General features: G+C 32.1%; 12 protein-coding genes across 12 annotated transcripts; 5 read left to right on the top strand and 7 right to left on the bottom strand. All coding sequences in view use genetic code 12, as the record gives it.

Moving 5' to 3' along the window:
* Positions 1 to 2,902: 2,902 nt before the first annotated feature.
* HIT1 (Hit1p) lies at positions 2,903 to 3,349 on the top strand (the record flags this gene model as incomplete). The annotated part of the gene is made up of 1 exon (XM_002545672.1): positions 2,903 to 3,349. The coding sequence occupies one exon, from the start codon at positions 2,903 to 2,905 to the stop codon at positions 3,347 to 3,349; it is 447 nt and encodes a 148-aa protein (XP_002545718.1).
* On the bottom strand, positions 3,350 to 4,327 carry CGR1 (Cgr1p; the record flags this gene model as incomplete). Its single annotated transcript, XM_002545671.1, has 1 exon — positions 3,350 to 4,327. The coding sequence occupies one exon, from the start codon at positions 4,325 to 4,327 to the stop codon at positions 3,350 to 3,352; it is 978 nt and encodes a 325-aa protein (XP_002545717.1).
* Positions 4,328 to 4,576: 249 nt separating this feature from the next.
* CTRG_00497 (cell proliferation protein) lies at positions 4,577 to 5,599 on the bottom strand (the record flags this gene model as incomplete). The annotated part of the gene is made up of 1 exon (XM_002545670.1): positions 4,577 to 5,599. The coding sequence occupies one exon, from the start codon at positions 5,597 to 5,599 to the stop codon at positions 4,577 to 4,579; it is 1,023 nt and encodes a 340-aa protein (XP_002545716.1).
* A 230-nt stretch (positions 5,600 to 5,829) lies between these two features.
* Positions 5,830 to 7,437, top strand: CTRG_00496 (chaperonin-containing T-complex subunit; the record flags this gene model as incomplete). The annotated part of the gene is made up of 1 exon (XM_002545669.1): positions 5,830 to 7,437. One exon carries the CDS (start codon positions 5,830 to 5,832, stop codon positions 7,435 to 7,437), a length of 1,608 nt encoding a protein of 535 aa, XP_002545715.1.
* Positions 7,438 to 7,470: 33 nt separating this feature from the next.
* On the bottom strand, positions 7,471 to 9,168 carry SAS10 (rRNA-processing protein; the record flags this gene model as incomplete). The annotated part of the gene is made up of 1 exon (XM_002545668.1): positions 7,471 to 9,168. The coding sequence occupies one exon, from the start codon at positions 9,166 to 9,168 to the stop codon at positions 7,471 to 7,473; it is 1,698 nt and encodes a 565-aa protein (XP_002545714.1).
* A 231-nt stretch (positions 9,169 to 9,399) lies between these two features.
* On the top strand, positions 9,400 to 10,872 carry RPC53 (DNA-directed RNA polymerase III subunit; the record flags this gene model as incomplete). The annotated part of the gene is made up of 1 exon (XM_002545667.1): positions 9,400 to 10,872. One exon carries the CDS (start codon positions 9,400 to 9,402, stop codon positions 10,870 to 10,872), a length of 1,473 nt encoding a protein of 490 aa, XP_002545713.1.
* A 585-nt stretch (positions 10,873 to 11,457) lies between these two features.
* On the top strand, positions 11,458 to 13,458 carry CTRG_00493 (MutS family protein; the record flags this gene model as incomplete). The annotated part of the gene is made up of 1 exon (XM_002545666.1): positions 11,458 to 13,458. The coding sequence occupies one exon, from the start codon at positions 11,458 to 11,460 to the stop codon at positions 13,456 to 13,458; it is 2,001 nt and encodes a 666-aa protein (XP_002545712.1).
* Positions 13,455 to 15,767, bottom strand: HCA4 (RNA-dependent ATPase; the record flags this gene model as incomplete). The annotated part of the gene is made up of 1 exon (XM_002545665.1): positions 13,455 to 15,767. One exon carries the CDS (start codon positions 15,765 to 15,767, stop codon positions 13,455 to 13,457), a length of 2,313 nt encoding a protein of 770 aa, XP_002545711.1.
* A 389-nt stretch (positions 15,768 to 16,156) lies between these two features.
* On the bottom strand, positions 16,157 to 16,819 carry CTRG_00491 (CREG family protein; the record flags this gene model as incomplete). Its single annotated transcript, XM_002545664.1, has 1 exon — positions 16,157 to 16,819. The coding sequence occupies one exon, from the start codon at positions 16,817 to 16,819 to the stop codon at positions 16,157 to 16,159; it is 663 nt and encodes a 220-aa protein (XP_002545710.1).
* Positions 16,820 to 17,004: 185 nt separating this feature from the next.
* On the bottom strand, positions 17,005 to 17,775 carry MED20 (Med20p; the record flags this gene model as incomplete). Its single annotated transcript, XM_002545663.1, has 2 exons — positions 17,005 to 17,701; positions 17,765 to 17,775. 2 exons carry the CDS (start codon positions 17,773 to 17,775, stop codon positions 17,005 to 17,007), a joined length of 708 nt encoding a protein of 235 aa, XP_002545709.1.
* A 216-nt stretch (positions 17,776 to 17,991) lies between these two features.
* CTRG_00489 (Elongator subunit) lies at positions 17,992 to 20,385 on the top strand (the record flags this gene model as incomplete). Its single annotated transcript, XM_002545662.1, has 1 exon — positions 17,992 to 20,385. The coding sequence occupies one exon, from the start codon at positions 17,992 to 17,994 to the stop codon at positions 20,383 to 20,385; it is 2,394 nt and encodes a 797-aa protein (XP_002545708.1).
* Positions 20,386 to 20,445: 60 nt separating this feature from the next.
* Positions 20,446 to 21,498, bottom strand: CTRG_00488 (uncharacterized protein; the record flags this gene model as incomplete). Its single annotated transcript, XM_002545661.1, has 1 exon — positions 20,446 to 21,498. One exon carries the CDS (start codon positions 21,496 to 21,498, stop codon positions 20,446 to 20,448), a length of 1,053 nt encoding a protein of 350 aa, XP_002545707.1.
* Positions 21,499 to 26,411: the final 4,913 nt, after the last annotated feature.

The following is a 26,411-nucleotide window of genomic DNA, read 5'->3' as shown; positions in this document are numbered from 1 at the left end:
GTCAATTTTATTCACCTCCACCTACTCCAAGTTATAAAAAGAGAAGAACTGAAAGTAGTCAATATACTTATATGCCACCGATTCAACCACAACCACAAATTCAATACAATTACATTCCACCTCAACAATATTCAACTACATTTAACTATCAACCACAACCACCACAACAACAACCAATGGTTCCTATCCTTCTAACTCAACCACAACCACAACCACAATATCAATATCAACAACAAAGACAATATGTTTACAATTGGAGTTGAGGGATTAATCATGAATTTTCCATTATTTTGCATATACACATATCTATATTTCTTTACTATTAAAACATTATTTTTACGACTTTATTATTAATTAACGGTTTATTTCAAAAAAAAACACACATATATATACATTTGGGAAAGGGCTAAGGAAACAAAAACAAAAAATTGATAAAAAATTTCATCGGTATATCTATATATACACACACATTTCTATATATATTCTATTATTTAATATATTCTTAATGAGTTTATGATTCTTTTTTTTTTTAATTCAAAGAAATATTTGTTTCTATATTGTAATGATTTACGATATACGCGTTTGTCTCACGTGCCACGGATGTTCATATCCGATGAATGATCATTTCAAACAGAAAAAAGAGAGATCTCCTGCGTTAATCTGCGTAATATGCACGATATGTTATATTTATGTATAATACACAATTAACCAACTGACCTACGTTTACAAACATTTGTGTGTAATTTCAAAAAAAAAAAAATGTCGTTTAGTCACTAATGATGATTATAGTGTCTCTGTGTGTGGGTGTACTAGTAGCACGTTTCAGAAATTCATTTTTTTTATATATTATTTATTTTAGTTATTTCTAAGTTTTTAGAATATTTCATTTCATTTCATGCAGATAGTGGAATGTTTTTTTTTTCAACATTTACATTTATGATACCGGGAATCTCTGTTTTTATGTTTAATGCTAGTGGGATCGATAATTATTGTTAGAGTACTATTATAGTACGAATCTTTTGAATCCATGTATGTATGTAGCATGGATTAATTTATATATTCAATATGTTTATGAATGACTAAGAAAACAAACATAAATGTGAGAAACAGAAATTTCTACATTATAGTTGGAACAAAGTCCCAGGAATTAATTGCTTCAAATGCTTGATTCTAGTTCACGGATATATTTTTGCTTTTAACTTTCCCATTCATCTTATCCGTACTATGTCGCAACAAAATCCAACTCTTGTGTGTGTGTGTGTGTGTGAATAAGGGCAGTTTAATTGTTGTCTTAGTATAATGTGTTTCTTTTGTTTTATTTTGTTACTTGATGATAATTTCAGAGACAAGATTTTATCATGATTAAACGGAACAAGAGGACATAATTATCAACACGGGGTGTAAGAGGGAAAGATTATAATGTGTAATCTATGAATACTATCATTCTAATTTCATCCTATTACCTTCTGTGTAGTGTAGACCAGTAATTTGTCGTTGTCATTGTTGTTCTTGTTGTTGCGATTTGAATCCTTGGAAAATAAGCTTTCCTTTTCTCTATTCATAACAATCAGAATGTTGAATAAATGTCCAAAAAAACTAACAATACAACTAAAATTTCTAAAATAATATTCAACCTAATTAGTAACGGTTATTATTCCTGGTTGTGCTTTGTAGAATGTAATTTAGTTAGGTCGTGCAGATACTCACAAAACAAGACAAAATTATTTGCTCATATTTTTAATTTTCTTTATTAAAAAAGGAACTAATAATAAAAAAAAAAAACACACTTTGTTGCTGGTTTATTACTGGGGATTCTTCTTGATTTTTATTATTATTTTCCCCCTAATTTCAATTTTCTATATTGTGCCTTGTTTTTTTTTTTTATTATTATTAATCGTCCTTGCATTGATGTACATTCGTTAGTCTGTGTATCTGCATGTCTAAGAGAGAAACAGAGAGAAAGTGTGTGTGTAATAATGAAAAATTATTCTCTCATATTGATTGATAATGGCAGTGGTTGTTAAATTGACAAGTGACTGCTAAGTTTTAGAACACAGAAATTCTTTGTGGTTTGCTTTTATCATAACTATTGTTAGATAAAATCATGAAAAAAAAGGTGATGAGATGAAATTACAAACAATCAGAGATATTGCCCAAGTAGATATTGGCTATTTATCCATCCGTAACAATTGCATTAAACGAGATCAAGTAGCAAAAAGAGTTTCTATTAATTATTTGAATCTAGACCAGATAATCAGTTGGATTTCAATTCAATACATTGTTGCAAATGAACACTTGCATTATATAGATATGTAAGCCATTAGATCATCATCACGAGAAGACAACAAAATAGACTTCAATTTGTACAGTACATTCTCTTAATCATTCCCTATTGATAATAATTATCTTCCCAATCCTTAAAATTTCTTATACTCTATACAAGTTTATATATCCGTCTCTACCCGTTAGACAATGTATATTTCCGCTAATTTCTTTAGTTAATTTTCTTTTTTGGTATCGTCTAAAATATTCAATTCAAACAATAACTTCATGTGTATTCGGTTTATCACCTCTATATTCCGTACCATCAGATTTGGCTATCATTGCTTGCATATTCTAAACTCACCTACAAGAGCACTACTCTACAACATAATTGAAATTGCTCCTCCTGTATTAGTTCAAAACCATCATTCTTCTTTCCTTTTGAATATGTAATTTCGGCTATGTGGTATATGCACGACGATATATAACCATCTCAAAGTTAATATGCGTTCACTTGAAAGAACGACATTACGACATTTTGATTTCTAAACAAACGCAGCCAAAACTAAACAAAACAACAAAAAAAAATCTATGAAGTACTCATCACGATGAAATCAATCATCAATATTTAGTCACCAGTATGATTTGTGGGATCTGTAAAGAACAAGAATCAAAATATAAATGTCCGAAATGTTCTGTTACATATTGTTCAATTAAATGTTATAAATCACCGGAGCATTCTCATGATAATATCACAGAAAGTACTGCTACTGGTACTACTACCAGAACAATAAAAACAACTACAGAGATCGCTGTTCCAGAGATACAACCTGATGATAGATATGGTAAATTATTAAAAGATGAACAAATTGTGTATTTCTTAAAGCAACCAAGTTTACAGATTCATCTATTAACAATCATAAAAATCTTAAATGATCCTACATTCACTCAAAAAAACTTAACTATTGAACAAAAACTAGATATTGCAAATTTAAAAATCAACGATTTAAGAATTGGGGGAGTTGAAGAGAACGAATTAGTTGAAGAATTCATTCAACGTGTATTATATCTTATCAAAGACGAATAATTAGATTTTACCACCCCAAATATTCTTTTTCTGACCTTTTAAATTTGATTTTGTTTCTATTTTAAATAAAAATCCACCTAAATCATCATCAGATTCATTATTTGCATCAGGAATTAATTCGTCATTAGTCTCCAATTCTAAATGACCTGTAGTTATGTAAAATGTATCATTATTTTCCCCACCAGTAGTTATACAAGTAATTCTTTTGGCATTATCAATTTTAATTCTTTCAATTTCTTCACCTTTATTATTAACATGAAGAATTGTTCCACTACTGAAAATACAAGTATAAATATCACCATCTTCAGTCATTACAAATCCATCAGGTTCTGGACTTTCAATATCTGGATATAATTCTTTCAAATCAATCAATGGTTGTTTGTTTGACAATTTATTAGTTGATTTATCATAGCTAAATTTCCAAATTTTAAAAGTTAATGAATCAGTCCAATAAAATTCATCACCTTTTTCATTAAATCCTAGTCCATTCAGAATTAATGCATCTCCAATCATTTTTTCAAATTTCAAATCTGGTGTAATTCTATATAATCCACCTTCTGGTTGAATTCCTTCATTTTTAGCAATTTTAAAATCATTCATTACACCAATCCATAAATTCCCCCATGGATCAATAATACCATCATTTGATCTTAATCTAATTTGTTGTGATTCATCATGTGGGTATTTGAAAAAATATTCAAGTGTAGAATTAATAAAATTTCCATATGCAACTCCATATTTACTGCAAACTAATATAATATCTGGATTTGAAGTTAATCCAATTGCACCAATTGATTCTGTTGGTGATTCCCATTTTAAAATTTCATGATTTGTACCATCTGTAGCATTAATTCTATGAACTTCTCCAGCTATGATATCTATCCATAATAATGAATTTGTTCTATAATCATAAGTGACACCCTCAGTTAATCTACCTCTGTATTTCTTTGGAAAAATATTCTCTTTAGTTGCAATCATTATTGTCGATATGGAAGAAATAAGAAAAGAAAATGTGTTGACAATTGTTATGTTCTGTGTGAGTGTATGGGGGGATAGTAAATCCTATTTATATCATAGAAAAAAAAGTTGTTGGTAATGTTCGGAACAATTTATGAATAGTCCGAAAAGGCAATTCAATTTGTATTATTACTGTGGAGGATCCTACAAAGTGGGGGAGAAGAGGGGGTTATACTGGCGCCGCGCGTGATTTGTACACACGTGACTTTTCTATTTCTGTAATTTATCCCATTCTCTTGCTAATTCAATCATTGCTTCGGCATCTAAAGCAGCACCAACCACATCTATAGGTACTTGAGATTCACTATATTCTTTCTTAGCAAAATTACCAACATTTGTTTTATCAATTAGTCTAAATTCATAGTCCATTCCATCATTGATAAGTAATTCATTCCATGTGAACAATAAAGAATCCGATTTACGTGAAAAGGGATTGATATCAATTATGAAAACTTTATCAAATGGTCTTGGAATATATAAATCAATAATATACTTTGATAATTGTGATGACAATTTAGGTATCACGTGATCTTGCAAGAATTCTTCAAGTTTATCATGTAATTCATCTTTTAAATCTGCCAAAAATTCATAATGATTTAAATCTCTTTGTGAGATTCCTATTATTTTATTGTCTTTAATAAATGCTCTAAATTCTAAGGCAGGATTGATATCTTGCCATTTAGTTAACACCAATTCATATTCAACATTGGACGGGTTTACACTATCAACGGGATTAATTTCCAGAAATGGATGATCCAAATCATCAACTATATGATCAGAAGAATTTAATAATAAATAAACATCATTCACATGATCACATCTTATAGTATTTCCTGGCATTATCCATTTTGCATCTTTAGGACTTGACCAATTTAATTTGGGAAACACTTGACCTCCTAATTCTTCAATATTCTTTATAATCGCATCATGTAGTTGTTTGAAAGATTCAATACTTATATTTGAATCCACCTCATCTTCTTCCTGATTATCCTCCCAATCACTGTATTCATTATCACTATTTTCTTCTAATATAGTAACTTTATTTCTTTCATCATGTGGCAATTTAATCGATTCACTTGATAGGTAATCTAAAAATTCCTGTGGTAATGGTTTAATAACTCTTGAAGGAAAATGGTTGTTAGGAAATAATTTTGACCAATTTGAATATGAACATTTCAATATCTCATCCACATTCAATTCAATCTCTTCAAATGTTTTATAATCCTGTGTCATTTGTAATACTCTTGATATCACTCTTCTCCATTTGGGTGCAATGAGCAGAAATACACGAACTTTTTTTTTTTTTTTTTTTGTCCTGGCTCATTGCTGTTGCCATTCAGTTTTTCTAGTTTTCTTCTTTTTGTTGTTGTGGAAAAAAATTTTTGCAGAGATCGAAAACGGTAGAAGAAACGACAACTTTACAACAACCCTTTCTTTTTGTCAATTGATCAATACAAACAAGGATGGCACAAGTAGTTAAACCAAGCGTAGCTCCTTCAAATGCTACTTTTAAAGATAAGGAAAAGCCACAAGAAGTTCGTAAAGCTAATATTTTAGCAGCAAGAGCCGTTTCAGATGCAATTAGAACTTCATTAGGTCCAAAAGGGATGGATAAAATGATTAAAACCAAAAATGGAGAAATTATTATATCAAATGATGGTGCAACTATTTTAAAACATATGGCTGTTTTACATCCTGCCGCAAGAATGTTGGTTGATGTAAGTCATGCCCAAGATGTTGAAGCTGGTGATGGTACTACTACTGTTGCCATTTTAACCGGAGCTTTATTAGGTGCAGCTGAAAGATTATTAAATATTGGAATCCATCCTACTTTAATTGCCGAATCTTTCCAAAGAGCTGCTCAAAGAGCAGTACAAATCTTATTGGATATGTCATATAAAATTAGCTTAGAAGATAGAGAACAATTAATTAGAGCTGCCACTACTTCATTGAGTTCAAAAATTGTCTCCCAACATTCTCAATTATTGGCTCCTTTAGCTGTTGATTCAGTTTTAAAAGTTATAAACAAAGAAGATGACCTGCAAAATGTTGATTTGAATGATATTAGATTAATCAAAAAAGTCGGTGGTACAATTGATGATACTAAATTAATTGATGGGGTTGTTTTAACTCAAAATGTTGTTAAAAATGCCGGTGGTCCAATTAGAGTCGAAAAGGCAAAAATTGGTTTAATTCAATTTCAAATCTCCCCTCCAAAACCAGATATGGAAAACAATGTTGTTGTTAATGATTATAGACAAATGGATAAGATTTTGAAAGAAGAAAGAGCATACTTGTTGAATATTTGTAAAAAGATCAAGAAATCCAAATGTAATGTTTTATTGATTCAAAAATCAATTTTAAGAGATGCTGTTAATGATTTGGCTTTGCATTTTTTGGCCAAATTAAACATCATGGTTATTAAAGATATTGAAAGAGATGAAATTGAATTCTTATCAAAAGCTGTTGGATGTAAACCAATTGCTGATATTGATAACTTCACTGAAGATAGATTGGGTACTGCTGATTTAGTTGAAGAACTTGAAAGTTCTGGATCCAAGATTGTTGAAATTACTGGTGTTACTTCTAAAAACATTAAACCTACAGTGTCTGTTATTGTAAGAGGTGCTAATAATTTAGTTCTTGATGAAACTGAAAGATCTTTACACGATGCTTTATGTGTAATTAGATGTTTGGTTAAAGAACAAGCCTTAATTGCCGGTGGTGGTGCCCCAGAAATTGAAGTTTCAAGACAATTGATGAAAGAAGCAAATAAATTATCCGGTGTCGAACAATTTGTTTACAAAGAGTTTGCTCAAGCTCTAGAAGTTATCCCAACCACATTAGCTGAAAATGCTGGTTTAAACCCAATAAATGTTGTTACTGATTTAAGAAATAGACATGAAAATGGAGAAAAAGATGCTGGTATTTCTGTGAGAAGAGCCGGTGCTTCAAATACTTATGATGAACATGTTTTGCAACCAGTCTTGGTCAGTACAAGTGCCATTGTCTTGGCTTCAGAATGTGTTAAATCTATCTTGAGAATCGATGATATTCAATTTAGTCGTTAATAATAGTAATAATAATATACACGAATAAAACTATTAAACCAATTTGACAGATCTTGATAAACCTTTTTTAATACCTGTAGTTTCACCACCATATGGAGCAGAACTCTTGCTAGAATCATAAACTTGTCTAACAGATTTAAGTTTCTTTTGTGCCTTTTCATATTGTTTTCTCTTTTTAACTCTAGAGTTTCTGTATTCCTTCTTTCTATGAGGCGTGAGACCTTTGTTCTTAAGAATTTGATAATTAATAGCTCTCTTACCATCTTCACCAAGACCTTCTTGTAATTCAGCCAATTTGCCTTCTTTAGCTGCTTTAACAGCTGCTTCATGAGCAGATTTTCTAGATTGTTTCTTTTGGATTTTGTTTTGTTTAACGCTTTGATAATAGCCATCATCGTCATCATCATCAACATTTGCACTATTAAGTTCTTCATCTGGTAAGTCAATATCTCTTTTATCTAAACCTCTTTGTCTAGCTTCTTCGATTAACCTTTGTTGTCTTTCAAACAATCTTTCTTTGTATGGAACATCCATATCACCAGTAAACAATTGTTCTTTCTTAGCGGCTGCTTTATCAATTTTAGAAGTATAGAATCTTAATGTCTTCTTACGACGTTGTTTATCTTCCATATCAATATCTTCAATATCGCCTTCTGTGAAATCATCACCATGTCTCATACTAATACGTTTGATTTTTCTTTCTGTATTAACATCAATATCAAGGTTATCATCTTCTTCTGATTCTTCTTCTTTATCATCATCATCATCATCGTCAATATCTTCACTACCAGATTGTTCTTCTTTAGCATCAACAAATGCATCTTCATCAATATCACTAGAGGCGAATTCGTATACTTCTTCATGAACATCTTCTTCTTGTTTTTCAGGCAATTCAGCATCTTCAGGTAATTCATTAGCTTGTCTCCAAATTTCTCTTGAACTTAAAATCGTTTCCATAATTGGATTGTCCTTCATTGAAATAAATGCATCGTCTTGATTATTGTTACTCAAATTATCAATAAATATAGCAAAATATGAAGCCAATGCTGCTAAATAAGCATTTAATGCAACAATTTTAATACTTATAATTTCATTTTTATCAATTTTGGAAAAATCTTGAGATTTTGATTTTAATTCAGTAAATTCTTTTAATAATGGGATAAATTCAGGGAATGATTGTTTCAAAATTTTTAATTTATCATCATCATTTAAATTTTCAAATGAATTATCAGTTTTAAGAATTTCAATAGTTGATTTATTATTTTCTGATTCTTTATTATCATAAACATCAGCTTTCTTTTGCCAATCTAATTGCATATCATCATCTAAATAATCATCCATCTGTAATTCTTGCAAATGTTTCTTTTGTTGACGTAATGCTTCTTCTGTCATTTGTTTAGCATCTTCATCTTCATCATCACTAATTTCATCTCCACCATAATAATTCTTTCTACCACCCCATCCTTTTTCTTCATATTCTTCTTCATCCTCTTCCTCCTCCTCCTCTTCTTCTTCTTCTCCATCATCTGATTGGCCTTGTTGTTCTACTTCATCATCACTATCGTCTTCTATATTCATGACTTCTTCTTCCGAATCATCATCATCGTAGTCTCTCTGACGACCATATTCTCCGGCTTGGTCTAATAAGATTTTTTCTCTATTAGCATTGAAGGCATCAACTTCATCTAAGTCAGAATCATTATCTTCATCAATTTTACTTCTTCTAGCCATTGTGTATAATTGTATATAGTTGATTTAAAGGAAAAGGCAAACTTCGTGTTGGTAATAAAGAAAATTTAATCTCATCTCTCTCTTTTTCTGTATACACAAAAAATTTCAAGATTTTTTTTTTTCAGTGAAATCGATGAGAGAGTATGAAGAGAGAGAAAAAAAAAAAAAAATAAAAACAGAATCAACCAACCAATACTTTGATTTCATTAGTAATATCAGCATCACTATATCATGTCAAATAGATTGGAATCATTAAATTCCAAAAAACCAGCTTCTGGTACAGGATCAACATCTTCTACTCCGGGAAAAGGTCCAGGAGCAAAACCAAAATTCAAACCAAAGGTAGTTGTTCGTAAATCCAAAGAAGAACGTGCAAAAGTAGCACCAACTTTGAAAACTGAACCAACCACAAGAAAACCTGTTTCTAATAGAGGTAGAGGTGGAGCAAGAGGTGGAAGAGGTGGTGGTAGAGGTGGCAGAAATTATGCTGGTACTCATATTCTTTCCAATGGGTTTTTATCTGCTGGTGCTGTCTCTATTGGGAATTCTAATGGTTCCAAGTTAGGATTAACTAATGATTTAATATATGGAGGAGAAAATGGAGGTTCAGAATTCATTTCGGGTTTGAAATTAAAAGAAGAAAAAATTAGAAATGATTCAGATGATGAAGGAAGCGGTAGTTCAAGTGAAGGAAGTGGAAATGATGGAAGACAAAGAATTAATATGACTAAAGAATATCGATTTCGTGAGGAAGATGTTGTTTTATTTCCTGTTCGTCCATTCAGAGATGATGGTATTAAAAGAAAGGAACCAATCTATAATCAACAACAACAACAAGTGGAGCAATCAAATGAAGAGATTAAACTTAAGACTGAACCAGGATTGGAAGATTCTGCCACTCCAATGCCAATTTCATTAACTCAAAGTCGAGAAAGTACAGTCAAGAGTGAAAACATCGATGAGAAACTTGAAATGATTAAAGAATCAAAAAGTAAACTTGAAAGCAAGATTGTTCAAGGTGATCCTTATGCAATTGAAGAATCAAACAGATTAATTACTGACTATCAACAAATTTTGGATATTGTCACAGGCAAACTTGATAAACTTTTGTCAGTTCCAACAACTATAAAACATAAAGTCAAGAAAGAAAAAACTGCAGACGATATTGAAGTCGACAATGAAGATGGAGAGGCGGATAATGATGACGACGATGAATTCGTAGAGGAAGAAGAAATCATAGAACCTGATGAAAATTACGTATTGTTCCAACTTCCTAAACATTTGCCTTCCTATAACAGAGCTCCTACTTTGGTAAAATTGGAAAAAGGTGTCAAACCAGTAGATGAACCTTACAATGCAGAAGAGATTTCGCAACTTGCTACTCATACTTCGGCATTACGTGGTCAAATTGGGAAAATCAATATTCATCAATCTGGTAAAATTACTATTGATTTAGGTGATAAGAATATAAGATTGAATGCTACAAAAGGTGCATCGACTGATTTCTTACAAGAATTAGCCATGATTGAAATGATGGAGCAAAAGGATAAAGAGAAAGAAAAGGAAAAACCTGAAGGTAGTAATGATATCGAAGCTGATGAAGACATACAAATGGTTGATGACGAAGGTAGAAGTATTAAAGGTAAATTGGTACGTTTGGGAACTATCAGTGAAAAGATTGTTGCTACTCCAAGTATACAGTAAATAGTGCTTTTGTTTTAATAGAGAGATTTTTTTTTTTTTTTTTTGCTTTTTTCAGACCACCAATTGGTTGCAATTATTCGATTTTATTTTTATTTTACAACCAACGATGAATAGTCTGGATCAAGAAGGTGAAAGAACTCAAGAGAATGTATCATTTGACGTCTATCAGGAAAGTATCTTATGTATTGATATAAAAGGTCAACTGTTTGGTGCATGTTATCTAGATATACAATCAGGAGCTTTGGATATTTATGAAGATTGTCAGTTGAATAACCCTGCGGTATACATTGAATCAATCATTGATGATCTTAAACCAACAACTATATTTGCCAGTACTAGGGTATCACCTGCTGTGGTATCAGTACTTGAAGAATTAAAGGAAGATTTTGGGTATAAATTGAATCTAAAGATTGTTGCCGATTTTACCAAATTAGACACCAAGAGGTTCATTGATGGGCTAGATGGCGTCTACGGAACTACTTCTAAAATACTTTCCAATTGTTCTTTGAGATCACCAAATTTGAAGTTAGTGGTATGTATTAGAGTTGAGGTAAATACATTAGAAGTCATACTAACATCGTCTAGATGGGAACAATCAACGCGCTTTGGTTGGGTATTGCCGATTTTGTTGATCATACATGCAACTCTATTTCAGAACTTGTGACAACCATAAGATTCACCGGTTTTAAAGATTTTTTATTCATAGATGTGGATCTGCTTTATGCACTTCAGGTGTTGCCAGATTCAAGAAAATCACTCCACAGTAAGACCATCACCAAACTGCAAAAGAATTCACTTTTCGAATTACTTAATAATACCGTTACCAAAGAAGGGGCAAAGTTATTAAAGGACTGGATTCGAAAACCATTAGTTGATCGTGATAAAATCAAAGAAAGACAACAAATAATCCAGCTTCTTGCAAGTCCGGAAAACTCTGATGTTAGATATAACATAAGAAAATGTTTGACTGGAACAAAAAATATCACATTAACAATTAAAGGATTACAAACTGGTAAACAAGTATGGAATAATTGGAAAAACATCATTCTGTTCTTACAAAATACTACAGGCATACTGAAACATGTTAAAAATTGCTATGCAGAAACTAAGGGAATCTCACCTCCTGATGCTCTATCTATTTTTATGAGTCCTATAATCATTCAATTGAGTCAGTTACAGGAATTCATTGTTCAATATGTTGAACCAATAACTTCGGAGGAGGATGGAAGGGTACGAATCCTCAATGGGATCGATCAAGATCTCGATGATATGAAAATTCAATATAATGATCTCGATAGAATATTACAAGAAACTACCCGATCAATTGCTAGTAAATTCCCCGACACGGATCAAACATTCAACACAGTTTATATCCCTCAGTTAGGATTCTTAGTATCTCGGGAAGAGGATATTCAATCTGTAGCTTTATTTGTGTCAGATGAATGGCAAGAAGTATTTAGAACATCGACCAATGTGTATTACAAATCTGAAGAAGTGCTTTTTCTTGATCAAGAATACGGTGATATTTACACTTTAATTAATGATCGTGAAATTGAAATCATTCAAGAAATTTTGGAAAAAGTATTAGAATATGAAGATCTGATCCTTGAAATCGCTCGTGCTGCTGTTGAACTCGATTGTTACTGTTCATTAGCAGAAGTGGCACAATTGAATAATTACATATTTCCTCGTATAACTAATGATTTACAATTAGAAATTATCCAAGGCAGACATCCATTAGTTGAAACACATCTGAATCTATTTGTCCCCAATGACACAGTATTTGAACAGGTTGAAAAAATTATGGTTGTCACTGGAGCAAATTTATCCGGAAAATCTGTTTATTTAAATCAAACAGGGTTAATAGTAATCATGGCTCAAATTGGTTCTGCGATCCCCGCTGATTCGGCAACCATTGGAATTGTTGACAAAATTTTAACCCGAATACTGACTAGAGAATCACTTGATAAAAATCAAAGCACTTTTGCTATTGATATTTTCCAATTATCTAAATGTATTTCATTATGTTCTGGTAGATCACTTGTCATTGTGGATGAGTTTGGCAAAGGAAGTGATCACACGGATTCTACTGCTTTGTTTGGAGCATGTTTAAAATATTTTGAATCTCTTGGCTTGCAAAACTGCCCCAGGTGTTTGTTTTCAACTCACTTCTTAGACTTGTTTAAAGACATACAACTCCTGGAAAAGTTTCAATCACTGATGTTCAAATTGGTATCTACCGAAATACTTCTTGAGAAAAATAACGACGAGAGTGTGACCTATTTGTATAAAGTCAAGCAAGGAATTGCCGCTAAAAGTTTTGGGATATATTGTGCCAAGATATGTGGTATACCACAAGAGGTCATTTCCAGAGCAGAATACATAGCTGATAAACTTGAAAATGGTGATGATATTGTTAATGAATTGACTAAATTATCACCACAAGAAGAGGCCGAATTCATGGTTGCAAGATCTAGAGTTACAAAATTTCTTGGAATTGAATTTGAAAACGAAGATATATCTATAAATGATTCTATGCACTACATGTCAAAATTTGAACAAATATTTCATCCAAACAAGAACTAATTACCAATCAACTTAGCTGTCAAAGATTCCAAATCTTCCAAAGTTTCAGGTTCATCGTATTCAACAAAGTCATCCTTTGGTTTGCTTTCCTTATCATCAGTTTCAAACCATTTAGGTTTCTTATTGGCTGGTTCGTTGTCGTCATCATTATCACTATATTCCATATCACGATCTAAGTCTGGAGTTCCTAATGTTACAACTGGTTCCCCTTCATCGTCACTGAAGCCCTCGGCTTCTTCTCTCATTCTTCTTTCGGTTTCCTTTCTCTTTCTCTTTTTTTCTTGTCTCTTTTGTCTTTCAACTTCTTTATCAGCAAGATCGGTAACCTTCATGGCTTCTCTTTCTCTGTTGACAAACTCTTCCTTTTGTTGTTTGGCATCACCAGCCTTCTTGAAATCTTCTTCATCTTCTAATTCATAAATTGCATGGGCAACACCATCATCATCGAATTTTAATTTTGTTGGATTTCCTTTGGTGGCAAGTGTGGCTTTTCTGGAAAGTGCCTTTTTGGCTTGTCTCTTAGAAACAGGAATCGACAAGTCAGGAAGTTCCTCTTCATTAAGTTCATGGTCTTTTCTCTTGACAGTCATAAATCCACCGTCTTCATCTTCACTTTCATCTTCTCCATCACCTCTGGCTTTATTACCAGTCATATTCAAATAATGATCAGACAAAATAGTTTGATTCTTTCTTTCAAACATACGATCATATTTAGTTCTGACTTTGGCTTTTTCATTAGCCTCTGAAATTTCACCATCATCCCCAGCTTTAGCCAAAGCAAGTAATTGTCGGGAAGCATTCTTCTTTTCTTTATTGGATTCACCACCTTTGATTTTAATTTTTGGAGCTCCCGGTAAACCCAAAGATGCAGCATAAGCTTCAGCGGGTAATTCTTCAACTTTAAACACATCTTTATCCTTTTGAATATAAATTGATTTAAAATATGCAATGAATGCTCTTTGACCCAAGTTCTTCATCACTGGATCTTTGAAACATAATGATTGTAATTGAGGTCTTATAGATTTTTTGGATTTTTGTTTAATATTCATGAATTTTGGTTCAATTTTATGGATTTTCAATCTTTTCAACATACCTTCTTCTTCCAGAGGTAACAACATTAACAATGATTTACCTTGTCTACCAAAACGTGCAGAACGACCAACTCTATGAACATAAGTAGCCGAGTCTTCAGGACAATCAACTTGAACGACCCAATCAATGGCTGGGAAATCCAAACCTCTCGCCACAATATCAGTAGCAAATAAACATGCATGCTGAGCTTGGGAAAACTTCTTGGTGGTTTCTAATCTTGCTGTTTGTTTGTGACGTCCATATAACTTCATTAAAGATATACCTGGTTGCAATGTACGAAATGTCTCATATGCAAATTGAACTTGTTTGGAAGATGAAAAGAATACCAAGATTTTGCTTTTCAAATGAGATTTGATAAATGACCACAATACATCCAATTTTTCATCTAATGGTACTTTAACATAATATTGATCCAAAGATTCTGGAGTAGCAGAAATTTCTTGATCAGAGGAAACGCCGATTTTCTTTGGATTAGTCAAAGATAATCTGGCCAAGTCTTTAACACTTTCAGATTGAGTAGCAGAAAATAATAATGTTTGTCTAGTAGTTGGTAAATGGCCCAATATATTATCAATTTGTTTTCTGAACCCCATATCCAAACATCTATCAGCTTCATCCAAGACCAAAACTTGTAAATTCGAAGTTTCCATCCCTACTGCTTCATTTAAATGTTGTGAAATTCTACCTGGGGTACCTACTAAAATATTCATTCTTGAAACTCTTTCCTTTTCATATTGCACATCTTTACCACCAGTGACCAACCCAGCTGAAAATGAATTGTTTCTACCAATTTTTGTTAAAACTTCAAAAATCTGTACAGCCAATTCTCTAGTTGGTGATATAATCAATGCAGCTAACCCATCATATTCTGTAATTTTGTTTCTAATTAATGATTCAATAGTAGGAACCAAGAATGCTAAAGTTTTACCTGACCCAGTACGAGCAGTCCCCATTAAATCTTCTCCTTTTAAAGCTATAGGAATGGTTTTCTTTTGAATATCAGTCAACGATACAAATGTGGACTCTTTTAAACCCTTTAATGTATTTTCAGTAATTGGAAGATCACTAAATTGAGATATATTGGCTTCATCTGTTTTAGGATCATAATTATCAATTCTTTCTTGTAATTTTGCTAGTTCTTCTTCTTCTTTTAATCTATTATTTCTTCTAGAAGAGTTTTTGACTACCTTCTTTCCTTTCTTTGAGTTCTTAGCCATGATTTTTGATTTGAGTTGAAGTTGTAGATAATGTATATAGGAAATTGAAAAATTTAAAATAGTTTTTTTTTAAAAAAAAAAAAAAAAAATTAATGAATCTCATCGTGATGATATTTGGTTTATACACGACTTGTGAATATCCATGGTATACTGTAGGTATGAATGGAATTACTCTAATGACTTGTTGTGAATAATGGTTTTTATTACAGGATGGATTTTTGTTACTGTTAAATTATGAAATCATAGATTTATCTGTAATCGTATTTTTGGTAAAATTTTGTTCAAAATCTCGGTGAAAGTTAATACAACTCGTTCCAATTCGCAAAGAAAGGATTATTAGGGAAACAACGCCAATATTAATAATAATATAAAACCTATACACCACAGAATCATTCAATAATATCGGCTGAATGGTAAAGCTCAGAATCAATTTCCCCAATATAACCACGTCCACCAAAACCACCAATCAAATATGCACCATCAACCTTTAACTTAGCCCAATGTGATTTGTGAGGGGAAAGGTAATTACTTGGCAACCATGCAGAGGCATCTGGGTGTCTTTGTAAGAAACATTTCTCTAATGCAAGCTTCTTTGGATCAAATGGATTATCGAAATAAATAGAACGCAAAGATCCAGTCAATTGAACTCTTGGTGATCCAGCAACACTTCCATCTATACTTCCTGGATACTCATCTGACACATCTTTATCATATTTAGGATGATCACCAACTCTAATAGTAAATGAAAATGGTGACCCTTTAATAATATTTTGGTTTGGACCACCAATGTCAATGACCAACCAGTATGGATCCCCATCATTATCACAATCAGCATAGTATTCAACAGCAGAAACTGGAAGATGTAATGTTGTTCCATCTGATTGTTTAATCAGTTTAATAGTGTTTACATTGGCAAGGGACTCTCTATTAACCAAAGTTCTAGCAACAGCTGCCCCATCCTCCTCAGTTGGGGTATCGTCAATGATTACATTATCAACCGGAATTGCACTAACAACAGTGACCAAAAAGAAAAGCAATACTCTCAACAACATTGGTACAGTAATTAGAGTGGTTGTATCAATTATGAAGAATATGTTTGAATTAAAGATCCTTAATTTTTTTCTTTGGAGGGTTATTTCCGATAAGCGGAAGCAACAAAACAAAAAGTGGTGATTCTAAAAATGTGAGTATGATTTTTTTTTTTGTTTCTACTTTACTACTGATTACATAATCCACACTATATATTTCCTAATGATTTAGAATATTGCAAACAAAGGTCACCATATTTATCCAAAAACTTTGTTGTTAATACATCACAACAGAGATCACCTTCAGGAAATCCATATTTCTTGATTATCTCGGCAAACCTCTCCTTGACATTGTCATTCTTACCGTCAAAATTATTCAATTCAATTTCCAATAATAATCCACGGAAAAGACCATGAAGGAAAACATTTGAAGTTCTTATACACAAGTTCCCATTCTCTAATTCATAGATTTGTCCACCATCTCCTTTAATTAACTGCCTTTGACTCCATAAACTTTGTAGCTTGGCACCAATAAATGCATCAAATCTATCATTAAGGCCAGTTGTTGCTCCTCTATGTAAATGTTCATTTGGTATACTCAATTCTGTAGGATGTCCCAATTCACTAATTTCTTCTTCAATGGAATTTGTAAACACACCAGCAGATCTACCGTTAATGAGAGTGATTGTTGAATCTGGTAAATAAGAAGGTGATAGGGTGTACAAATATTTTGATTCTGGTGCTTGCGTATGAGTATTTACTAATTCCATAGGAATTGAATATTGATTGTTCTTGAATATTTTGAAATTGAAACTCCATTTGCCTTTAGTCGTGGGTAATTCATTGGATATTTGATCGTGAAATTGTGTGATTGTTTCTGGTGTTGCTTTTTGCACTAGGAGAACTCTGTTCACATGTTAGTAGCTAAATTTCTCCTCTCCGATAAACAAATATCCTATCGGTACATACGCTGTAACCATTGTTGTTGTGTGGATACTATCTTGATTTGTATTGACCTGTTCTGAGTTCGAGGTTTGTTGTTTTTATTTTCATTTTTCATTTTCTCGCCATTCCGACACGACTAATTTTTTTTTTTTTTTTTCAGATCTTCTCATCTACATCATCGTTATTCGTAACTCTAACTACCAGTCTTGAGTCCTATTGTCACTACAACTTCCTGTGGATAACTATTTATTATGACAAATTCAGAAGTCGCACAAGAAGCCATTTTCATTGGCGCAAATAAACAGAATTATGTTTCTGACTATAACCCAGAGAACAATATTGTAGCCTTTGGTGCTGCCAATACAGTTGCTCTTTGGAAACCATTGGATTCTAACAATAATGGGGTTTATTATACTTTAAAGAAACATACTCAAGAAGTCACAGGAGTTAAATTTCTTCCGAATAGTCCTTACTTAGTTTCTATTGGTGAAGATCATATTGTAAATGTTTGGAAACAAAATGGAAATTTATATGAATATTCCCAATCATTAACTGAACATTCCCATTCTGTTACATGTATTGCTGTTATCAACGAGAAAGTTTTCATTACTGGTGGAGCTGATCATCAAATTATCATTTGGGTTTTTGATGAACAAAGTGGAGAATTCAAATTGGGAGAAAAATTTCAAGTCAAATCCAATTTCTTCCCATTGACTTTAGCTATTCAAGATATTGAAATCGATAACTATTTAATTGCCATTGGTGGTACCACCAACAACGTGTACATATACAACTTTGAATTAAAAGGAAATAAAGTATATGCTTTAACTAAAAGTGCAGAATTAACTGGTCATGAAGATTGGGTTAAATGTCTTCAATTTGTTACTGAAGTAACTCACAAGAATTATATTTTGGCAAGTGGAGCACAGGATAGATATGTTAGATTATGGAGATTAAAATTGAACGATTTGATTGATGATTCTGATGAGGACCCGACCAAATTAGTTTTGTTGTCCAATAAGCAATATAAGTTCGACTTAGCTAGTGGTTCCAGAGCAGCATTCAGTTTCGAAGCGTTGATCATGGGTCATGATGATTGGATCAGTGGATTACAATGGCACCCATCTTGTAAGGATCCAAAATCTGCAAACAGAAAATTACAATTATTGACTTGTACTGCAGATACTGCATTGATGATTTGGGAAATGGATTCTGATTCTGGTATCTGGGTTTGTGTTAATAGATTAGGGGAAATGTCTGTCAAAGGTGCATCTACTGCTACTGGTGCCTCCGGTGGATTCTGGTCCTGTTTATGGTTTATTGATTCAAATACAGAGGAACACTATGTCTTGGCCAGTGGTAAGACTGGGTCCTTTAGAGTTTACAAATCAGACAGCGAAGGAAAATCATTCGAAAGTACTTTGGGTATTACTGGTGCTGTTAAAGATATCACTGATATTAAATGGTCAATGGAAGGTGATTATTTCATTGCCACTTCTTTGGATCAAACTACCAGACTTTATGCCCCATGGAAAAAGAATAACTCTGAATCCTGGCACGAATTTGCCAGACCTCAAATCCACGGGTATGATATGATTTGTTATGATAATATCACACCAACAAAGTTTGTTTCTGGTGGTGATGAGAAAATCTTGCGTGTTTTCGAAATGACTAAATCCATCAGTAAGTTATTAGAAGGATTATGTGGTATTAAAGTTGTTGATGAAGCTGCCGAATTGCCTGTCACAGCATCCTTACCTGTTTTGGGATTGTCCAATAAGGCCGAAAACCAAATTGAACAAGGTGATCAACAAGATGAAGACGAAGAAAAGACACCAGAAACAGCTGATGATGTTTTAGCTTCCCTTGAACAACCACCAGTTGAAGAATACTTGCAAAGGTATACATTGTTCCCAGAATTGGAAAAGTTGTATGGACATGGGTATGAAATCAGTTGTTGTTCTACTTCACCTAATGGTAAGTTGATTGCCACCGCATGTAAATCCAATACTGCCAAACATGCTGTAATCAGAATATTCAACGTTTCAAAAGATTACCAACAAAGTCCACAGGTGCTACTGGGACATAATTTGACTATTTCAAGTCTTGAATTTTCACCGGATGGTAAATATTTATTAGCTGTTTCAAGAGATAGACAATTCAGTTTATGGGAAGTTGTCAACGAAGACACTGCTGAGTTTAAATTAGTGGAATTGAACACTAAAGCACACTCAAGAATCTTATGGGATTGTTCTTGGTTGCCTGTTAATAATTTCTTTACCACTGTTTCAAGAGATAAGCAAATCAAGTTATGGAAAGTTGTCGAAGACAAAGTTGAATTGGTATCATCCTCTAAATTGTCTGAACCAATTACATCTGTTTCTGTGTACAAAGGTGGTTTGGTCAATAACCATGCTGTCATTGCAGTTGGTTTAGAAGATGGTGGCATCGATGTTTTTACCGTAGATATGTCTAATCCCGAGTTTAAGTTGGTTCTTTCATTTGAAAAGGATATAACGCCTTCAGGCAGAATTGAAAAATTAAGTTTCAGTAACAAACTCCATAATAAGAGATTTCTCTTGGGTGTTGGAAGTAAAGATACTTCTGCTCGTTTGTATAGTATAGATCAATCATCTTTTGTATAATTTTTTTTTTTTCGTATAATACGTATGTCCATTTAAATCTGCAAGTGTTCTACATATGCTTTAAATTCGAGGTCTACTAATTTCGTAGGTTGCAACAACAGGACGATGGTCGGAGAAAAAGTTCCCATTGAACCAGTTACTGACAATTCCAAACAGCTTCAAAGAAACCCCAAAGCGGTTGGAAGCTTCATCTTTGGAAGATTCGTGACCAACATCAAATGTTGTATAGGAAGGTGACCAGATATAATCAATTCTAGAAACTGGTTCATTATCTTTATCAAAACCTGTGAATGAAGTATTATATCCGTAAGAATACTTTTTTCCTATCAATTTAAAACTGTCTTTGAATCCACTTGATTCTAAGATGGAATGAGGTTCATCTGTAGGTTCTGTGTTTAAATCACCAGCCAAGAATGATGGATATTCATTGTAATTCTTCAATTTATCCGCAATGAACAAAGAAGATTCTCTTCTGGCAACCACTCCACGATGATCATAATGGGTATTGAAAACATTGAATCTAATCAGAGGACTGCTTTTTGATTGGAAAGTGACCACTGTAACAATTCTTTCCAATGCTGCATCCCAACCTTTACTTGGTTTATCTGGCGTAGGCGATAACCAGAATGTTTTACTATCAAGAATATCAAACTCCAGTTTCTTATAAAGAATTGGAGCATATTCACCGCTTGTTTTTCCATCGGTTCTTCCTACACCAAAATAACTCCATTCTTCAAATTCATTCAATCCATTTAAAATATCCTGTAACTGGTTGTGTAAAACTTCTTGAAGACAAATAATATTAGCATGGCCCTGCGTAGTGTGGAATTGCATTGAATTCACACTTTGAATTTTTCTAATTTCCCAAGGTTGTTCATATTTATCTGGATGTCCTTTATTGTCAAAACGAATGTTATTGGTGTATATTCTTAATAAAAGTGGAGTTGCATCCAAATCCATTTTGCTAGACTGAATTAGTATAGTGACAATTATCAATGCAAGAAATAAAACTGGGAAAATAATAGCTAAGAATAGTTTCCTAGACTTGAAATTACAATTTCTCGATCTATCTGGACCGTCTGGTTTCAAAAGTGGTGTGTTTTCAGTAGACATTATAGCGTTAATAAAGAAGATGCAAGAATCCGTCCACTTGGTTTTCTTTTTTTTTTAAGGGGGGTGACCACCTTGAAAAAGGTTGCTGAGTGAAATTATATCGACGTTTCATTCTTGACACAAGAGACACGCCTTTGTTGAATGCGAAACGTGGAGAGGCGAAAGGGTGCGGAATTTTAGACACGTCGTGCGGGTGGCTAAAAATTGGAGAAAGACAATTAACCAATAGTTTATCCATCAGGAAATATATCCTTTTCATAACAGACAGAAATAGCTGATGCTATGTATTTGCACATATAGTCTACTTATAATAAAATACTGCATAATGTTTGCCAATGTATCTTGTTCAATAGATATGTAAGGGAAGATTTAGTCTTCCTGTAACAAAAATCCATGAATGAATAATCTTGTCTTGAATACTAGACAGGGTATCGTCTATTGAGATTACATTTCTGTCAATTTCCGAAACAGAAATCACAATTATTAGAATTATTTCCAAATCCAGTGTAACATAAAGGACCGTTAGATAGACTAGTCATACGTTATATATCAATATAGACTATTATTCACCAAATGTATTTTCCGTTCAAAAAGCTTAACTTAGATCTAGTGTTTACACATGATATCTTTAACTGTGTAGTCGGTAAAAAGAATTGGATATCATTTGTTACTATTTTCAAAACATACATTCATTAATTGAAAATATACAGGTTTTTCTTTCATTAAATTAAATTATACTGAACATCATGTATCAACAAATCAGGTATGCCACACTTGATCCAATTTCGTGGCTCACCTTTTAAATTTTAAGTAGTTTATCCAATGGTAGTCTTCTAACCCTCTATGTGCTTCTAAATATTGTCTCGCTAAAAGTGGGGCCATTTCCATCGCTTCGTGTAATGGTATCCAATCTCTACTAGCGCCACAAAACAATACGTGTACCGAAACTCCATTTGGTGACTTCTTGTGTCTTAATATTTGAATTATTGGTAAATTAAAAGTGTCTGGCATTTTTGTTTAGCTATTATTGTACATATAAATACAACTTATTAAAATAAAATCAAAAGGAAAACAAGATCAAGAAAATTTCTAGCTTATATATAATTTTTGTATTGAAGTTATATTTGTTTAGAGAACAGGTTATATCCACTTGTGTGTATTTTATATACAGATACATATTGGTATTTTTAACAAAGCTTAATATTCAGTTGCCAGATAAACTCAAAGTGGAGTAATCATCTAAACATGGTATGCTTTTTGTTGAAAAATGAAGTTACGCATAATTAGGACAATGAATAGTGCCAACATTATAGATTTACTTTCCTTTATTATTCATCTTATTCTTGTCTGTTGGTAACTTTACCATATCAAAAGAGGTCATCCATTAGTAATTGAAGTCAATCTACCTTCTTGTCATGCAAACTATGAATCATTTGTTGTCAATTCATTTAAATTAAACCTTTTTTTAATAATGACGTAGGTGTTGGAAAACAAGTCGAGTTTTGCTCTAAAAGTGGTCAAAGTATCATCCCATTTCTTGCAGAGTACACAAATGTGATTAATGATATAACAAAACTATGTCTTGTATATATGCTAGCTTGAACTTTGAACAAAAAAAAAAGGGGATGTACACAAGAGAAGCATTTAAGGTACTAGTTGAATACCATCCGGTTATGTTGGATTCGATATAGTATTATATCCTCTCTCATATCTGTTTTTATTTTTGATAGGTAAAAATACATGTACTATTATTGACTAAATACGCCTTACTAAGCAAATTAATTTATATTCAATCCCTAAATAGAATACACTAACAGCTTGGTTACTTAGGTGGTTTCTTGAGATAAGGAATTAACTCTGGATACTTCTTGAGGTATTCTTTACAAACTCTAGGTTGGAAATCCATAACAATATCTAATGGCATCCAATGCTGCAGATTATCAAAAAATGTGACCATGAGAACTACCCCATGTGGTCTTATTTGGTATCCATTCACCTCTCTAATCCCTGAATAGAAGGACATTGTTGTAGGAAGTTGTAGCTATTATCAACAAAGAATAAAATTCAATCTGGTCAACTAGTTCGAAAAAAAAATTGAACATATTCAAATCCAGAATTGATACCATTTATATATATTAATATCTTCAACCTACAATAAGTTTTACTCCATAACACCTCATTGATTTGCCTTCATAGTTTGTTATATGTCGCCCCCTAAAAACAAGGAGATGTATATGTTGGTGTTGTATTAGAAGTATTCAACAATTTTTATAAACTCAATTTTTATGACAAAACAAACCATGAGACTATTTGTATCAGAAGTAATTTAAATTAATGTTAATATTCACAATAAATATCACCCATAGTTTTTAATTTGTATTTTTGATGTTCTCCTCCCATTTTTTCTTTCCCCATATCGTCCAAAAGGACTGCCACCAAATCCATTCTAACTTAAAAAATAGAAAAATAATTAGGTACTAAAGTTTGTAGGTGTTCCTAAGATTGCTAATTAATATATGATGTAATCATAATTTAATATTTTAAGTAGATAAAACAATACTTTAATAATGAATAAAATCTCTAGTCACTATAATTTAATTGTTTTAATTCAATTAAAGGATAGACAAAAATATCTTCTTCTTTTGTCAAGAAGACACTTTACTGCTTTTCAAGTTAATAATTCTAATCCCGGTCCATTGTTTCCTCTATCATTGTATTTTCTATTCTAAAGCTAACGGTAAAATTTAAGTTAATTAAATGGTACATCCAACACGTATTCGTAAGTCTAAGATTCTTGAAAAAAAGCTTAAAGTTCAAGTATGATTGAACTCCTTATTCAGTGGCAAAATGAAGATTTCTTGATGGTTTTCACTAAAAATAAGGGGCAAAATATATGTTATTCAAATAAATTATTCATACCTTTTATTATTTGCTATTCCACAGTTTGAATATCTTTGGTACTTTTAACGGGGCTGGTCAAGCGTATACAATTGGATTATCTAAGCAGTTAAATTTTTGGTTCACACACGACTAGATGCCAAAATTTTGACCTGAATCTTATTTCCCCGTACAAAATATAACAAATACTCTGTTTTCAATTGCACTGAACTTGTCCATACCTCAATTAGTACTATCGAAGTCATATATTCTGTTATGCAATTGCATAAATTTGTGACTATTCATGCAGTAAAAGATTGGTTTCGACACATAAAGCTGCAAGCACTTTTGAATTCATTGAATTACAATACGTATCTGTTACTACTTTCTTATTGTTGGTCATATTCAGATGTGAAAGTTACTCAATATATAATCTATCATCTACAAATTAAGTAACTATGATATTTTGTTTTAAATTTACTTAGTTTTTATAAAACCTGCAAGAGCCTAGTTTACGAGTGATGAAATTTAGAAAACAATAAAGATAAATTTATATTCTAAAATACTGAAAATATGTAGAAGATAAAAAAATAGGAAGCAAGCAACGATTTTTCCAATAATAGAATTCAAGGAAATACAAAAACAGTTATCTTCATTTATAAGGTATCAAAGTAGTAGCATTTACATAACAGTACAGTTGGAAGCCATGTATCCTCTACCATTCAAGACACGAATAACAGCGTTATCCTTAGAAGCAGCAGAAGCGGATTGAGTTTTAGCGTTAGCGTTGTTGTTAGTTTGTTGAGCAGCCATTGTTGATTATTTCTTGTTTGATTACTGATGATAAATTAGAAATAGCACAGGTTGGCACCCGTAGAGACTCAATTATATACTTTTCTGATTTGCATCTAATTCCATGGTTCTTGTCCGAAGAAGCCTATTGGTTGCAAATTTTTTGTCACCAGGGTTGCATTTTTTTATACTATGGTTTTAATGCAAACTCAAAATTTCCTTATTTGTCGATGACAATGAAAATGTGTTTCATTAATGTAAAACAAATTATTATTATAGTCATGGACAAATACTAAGTTACACGCCATCTATTAAGAGTATGAAAAGGCTCAAAGTAAAATAATCGTTTAGTAACTTGAAAACTGTACTGCCAGGGAAAGTACGCAAATGAACGAACATTATTAAGAATAACAATAATTAAGTTTCAGAAACTTATTACGGAAGTATAAAACGTTTGGAATCAGTCGATTATTACTGCTAAATTTTATGGCAAACTATAAATAAACTACTTGAAACATATTATAGAAAATCAAGTTTGTGTCTATGGATATTGTATACATTCTAGCAGTACAAAAGGTGGAATTATATTCACTACATTATTTAATACTTGGTATATTCTATTGATTTATGCATATATCTGTATCAGAATATTGATAGTATTCAATGAGCTATCAATATTATGTAAATAAATGGTATTAATTTTGCTTTTCATAAGACGTCTCACAAAATTTGTATAAATTTATCAATAATTGTGCTATCTAGCCCTCTGAAAATTATATCATCATAATAATCATATGTTTATCATCATATTAAGAAATTTGGATATTGATAATTCACAATATTGGTGTATATAGTGTTTCCAAATGTGTACACAGTGATCTCAATTGGATTATTTCCCTAAATTTTATTTTGATTCAGACACGAGAATTGACTTGAACCTCATTTTACCATACAAAATGTAACAACTGTTATAGTTTTGATAAGTTAGATTAAATAGAAGTGAATAATGATGAGATACATTATAAATATGAATTTTATATAATAATTAATCAAAAATACCAACATATCCCACTTTGAATTGTGATTAGAGTAAACTCTTCTATTGAGTGAATCGGGTTAGTAGATTTGTTATGTTGCGAGAATTGTTCATATTTTTGTAATGATACAGAAAAAAAGAATCACTTTAGACACTCTTGAACAATTTCTTTTTGACATATATTCTATAATCCATTTGAATATAATGG

Source organism: Candida tropicalis (assembly GCF_000006335.3).
Source record: "Candida tropicalis MYA-3404 genomic scaffold supercont3.1, whole genome shotgun sequence".
NCBI lineage: Eukaryota > Fungi > Ascomycota > Pichiomycetes > Serinales > Debaryomycetaceae > Candida > Candida tropicalis.
This window is presented reverse-complemented; position numbering and strand designations above follow the sequence as displayed.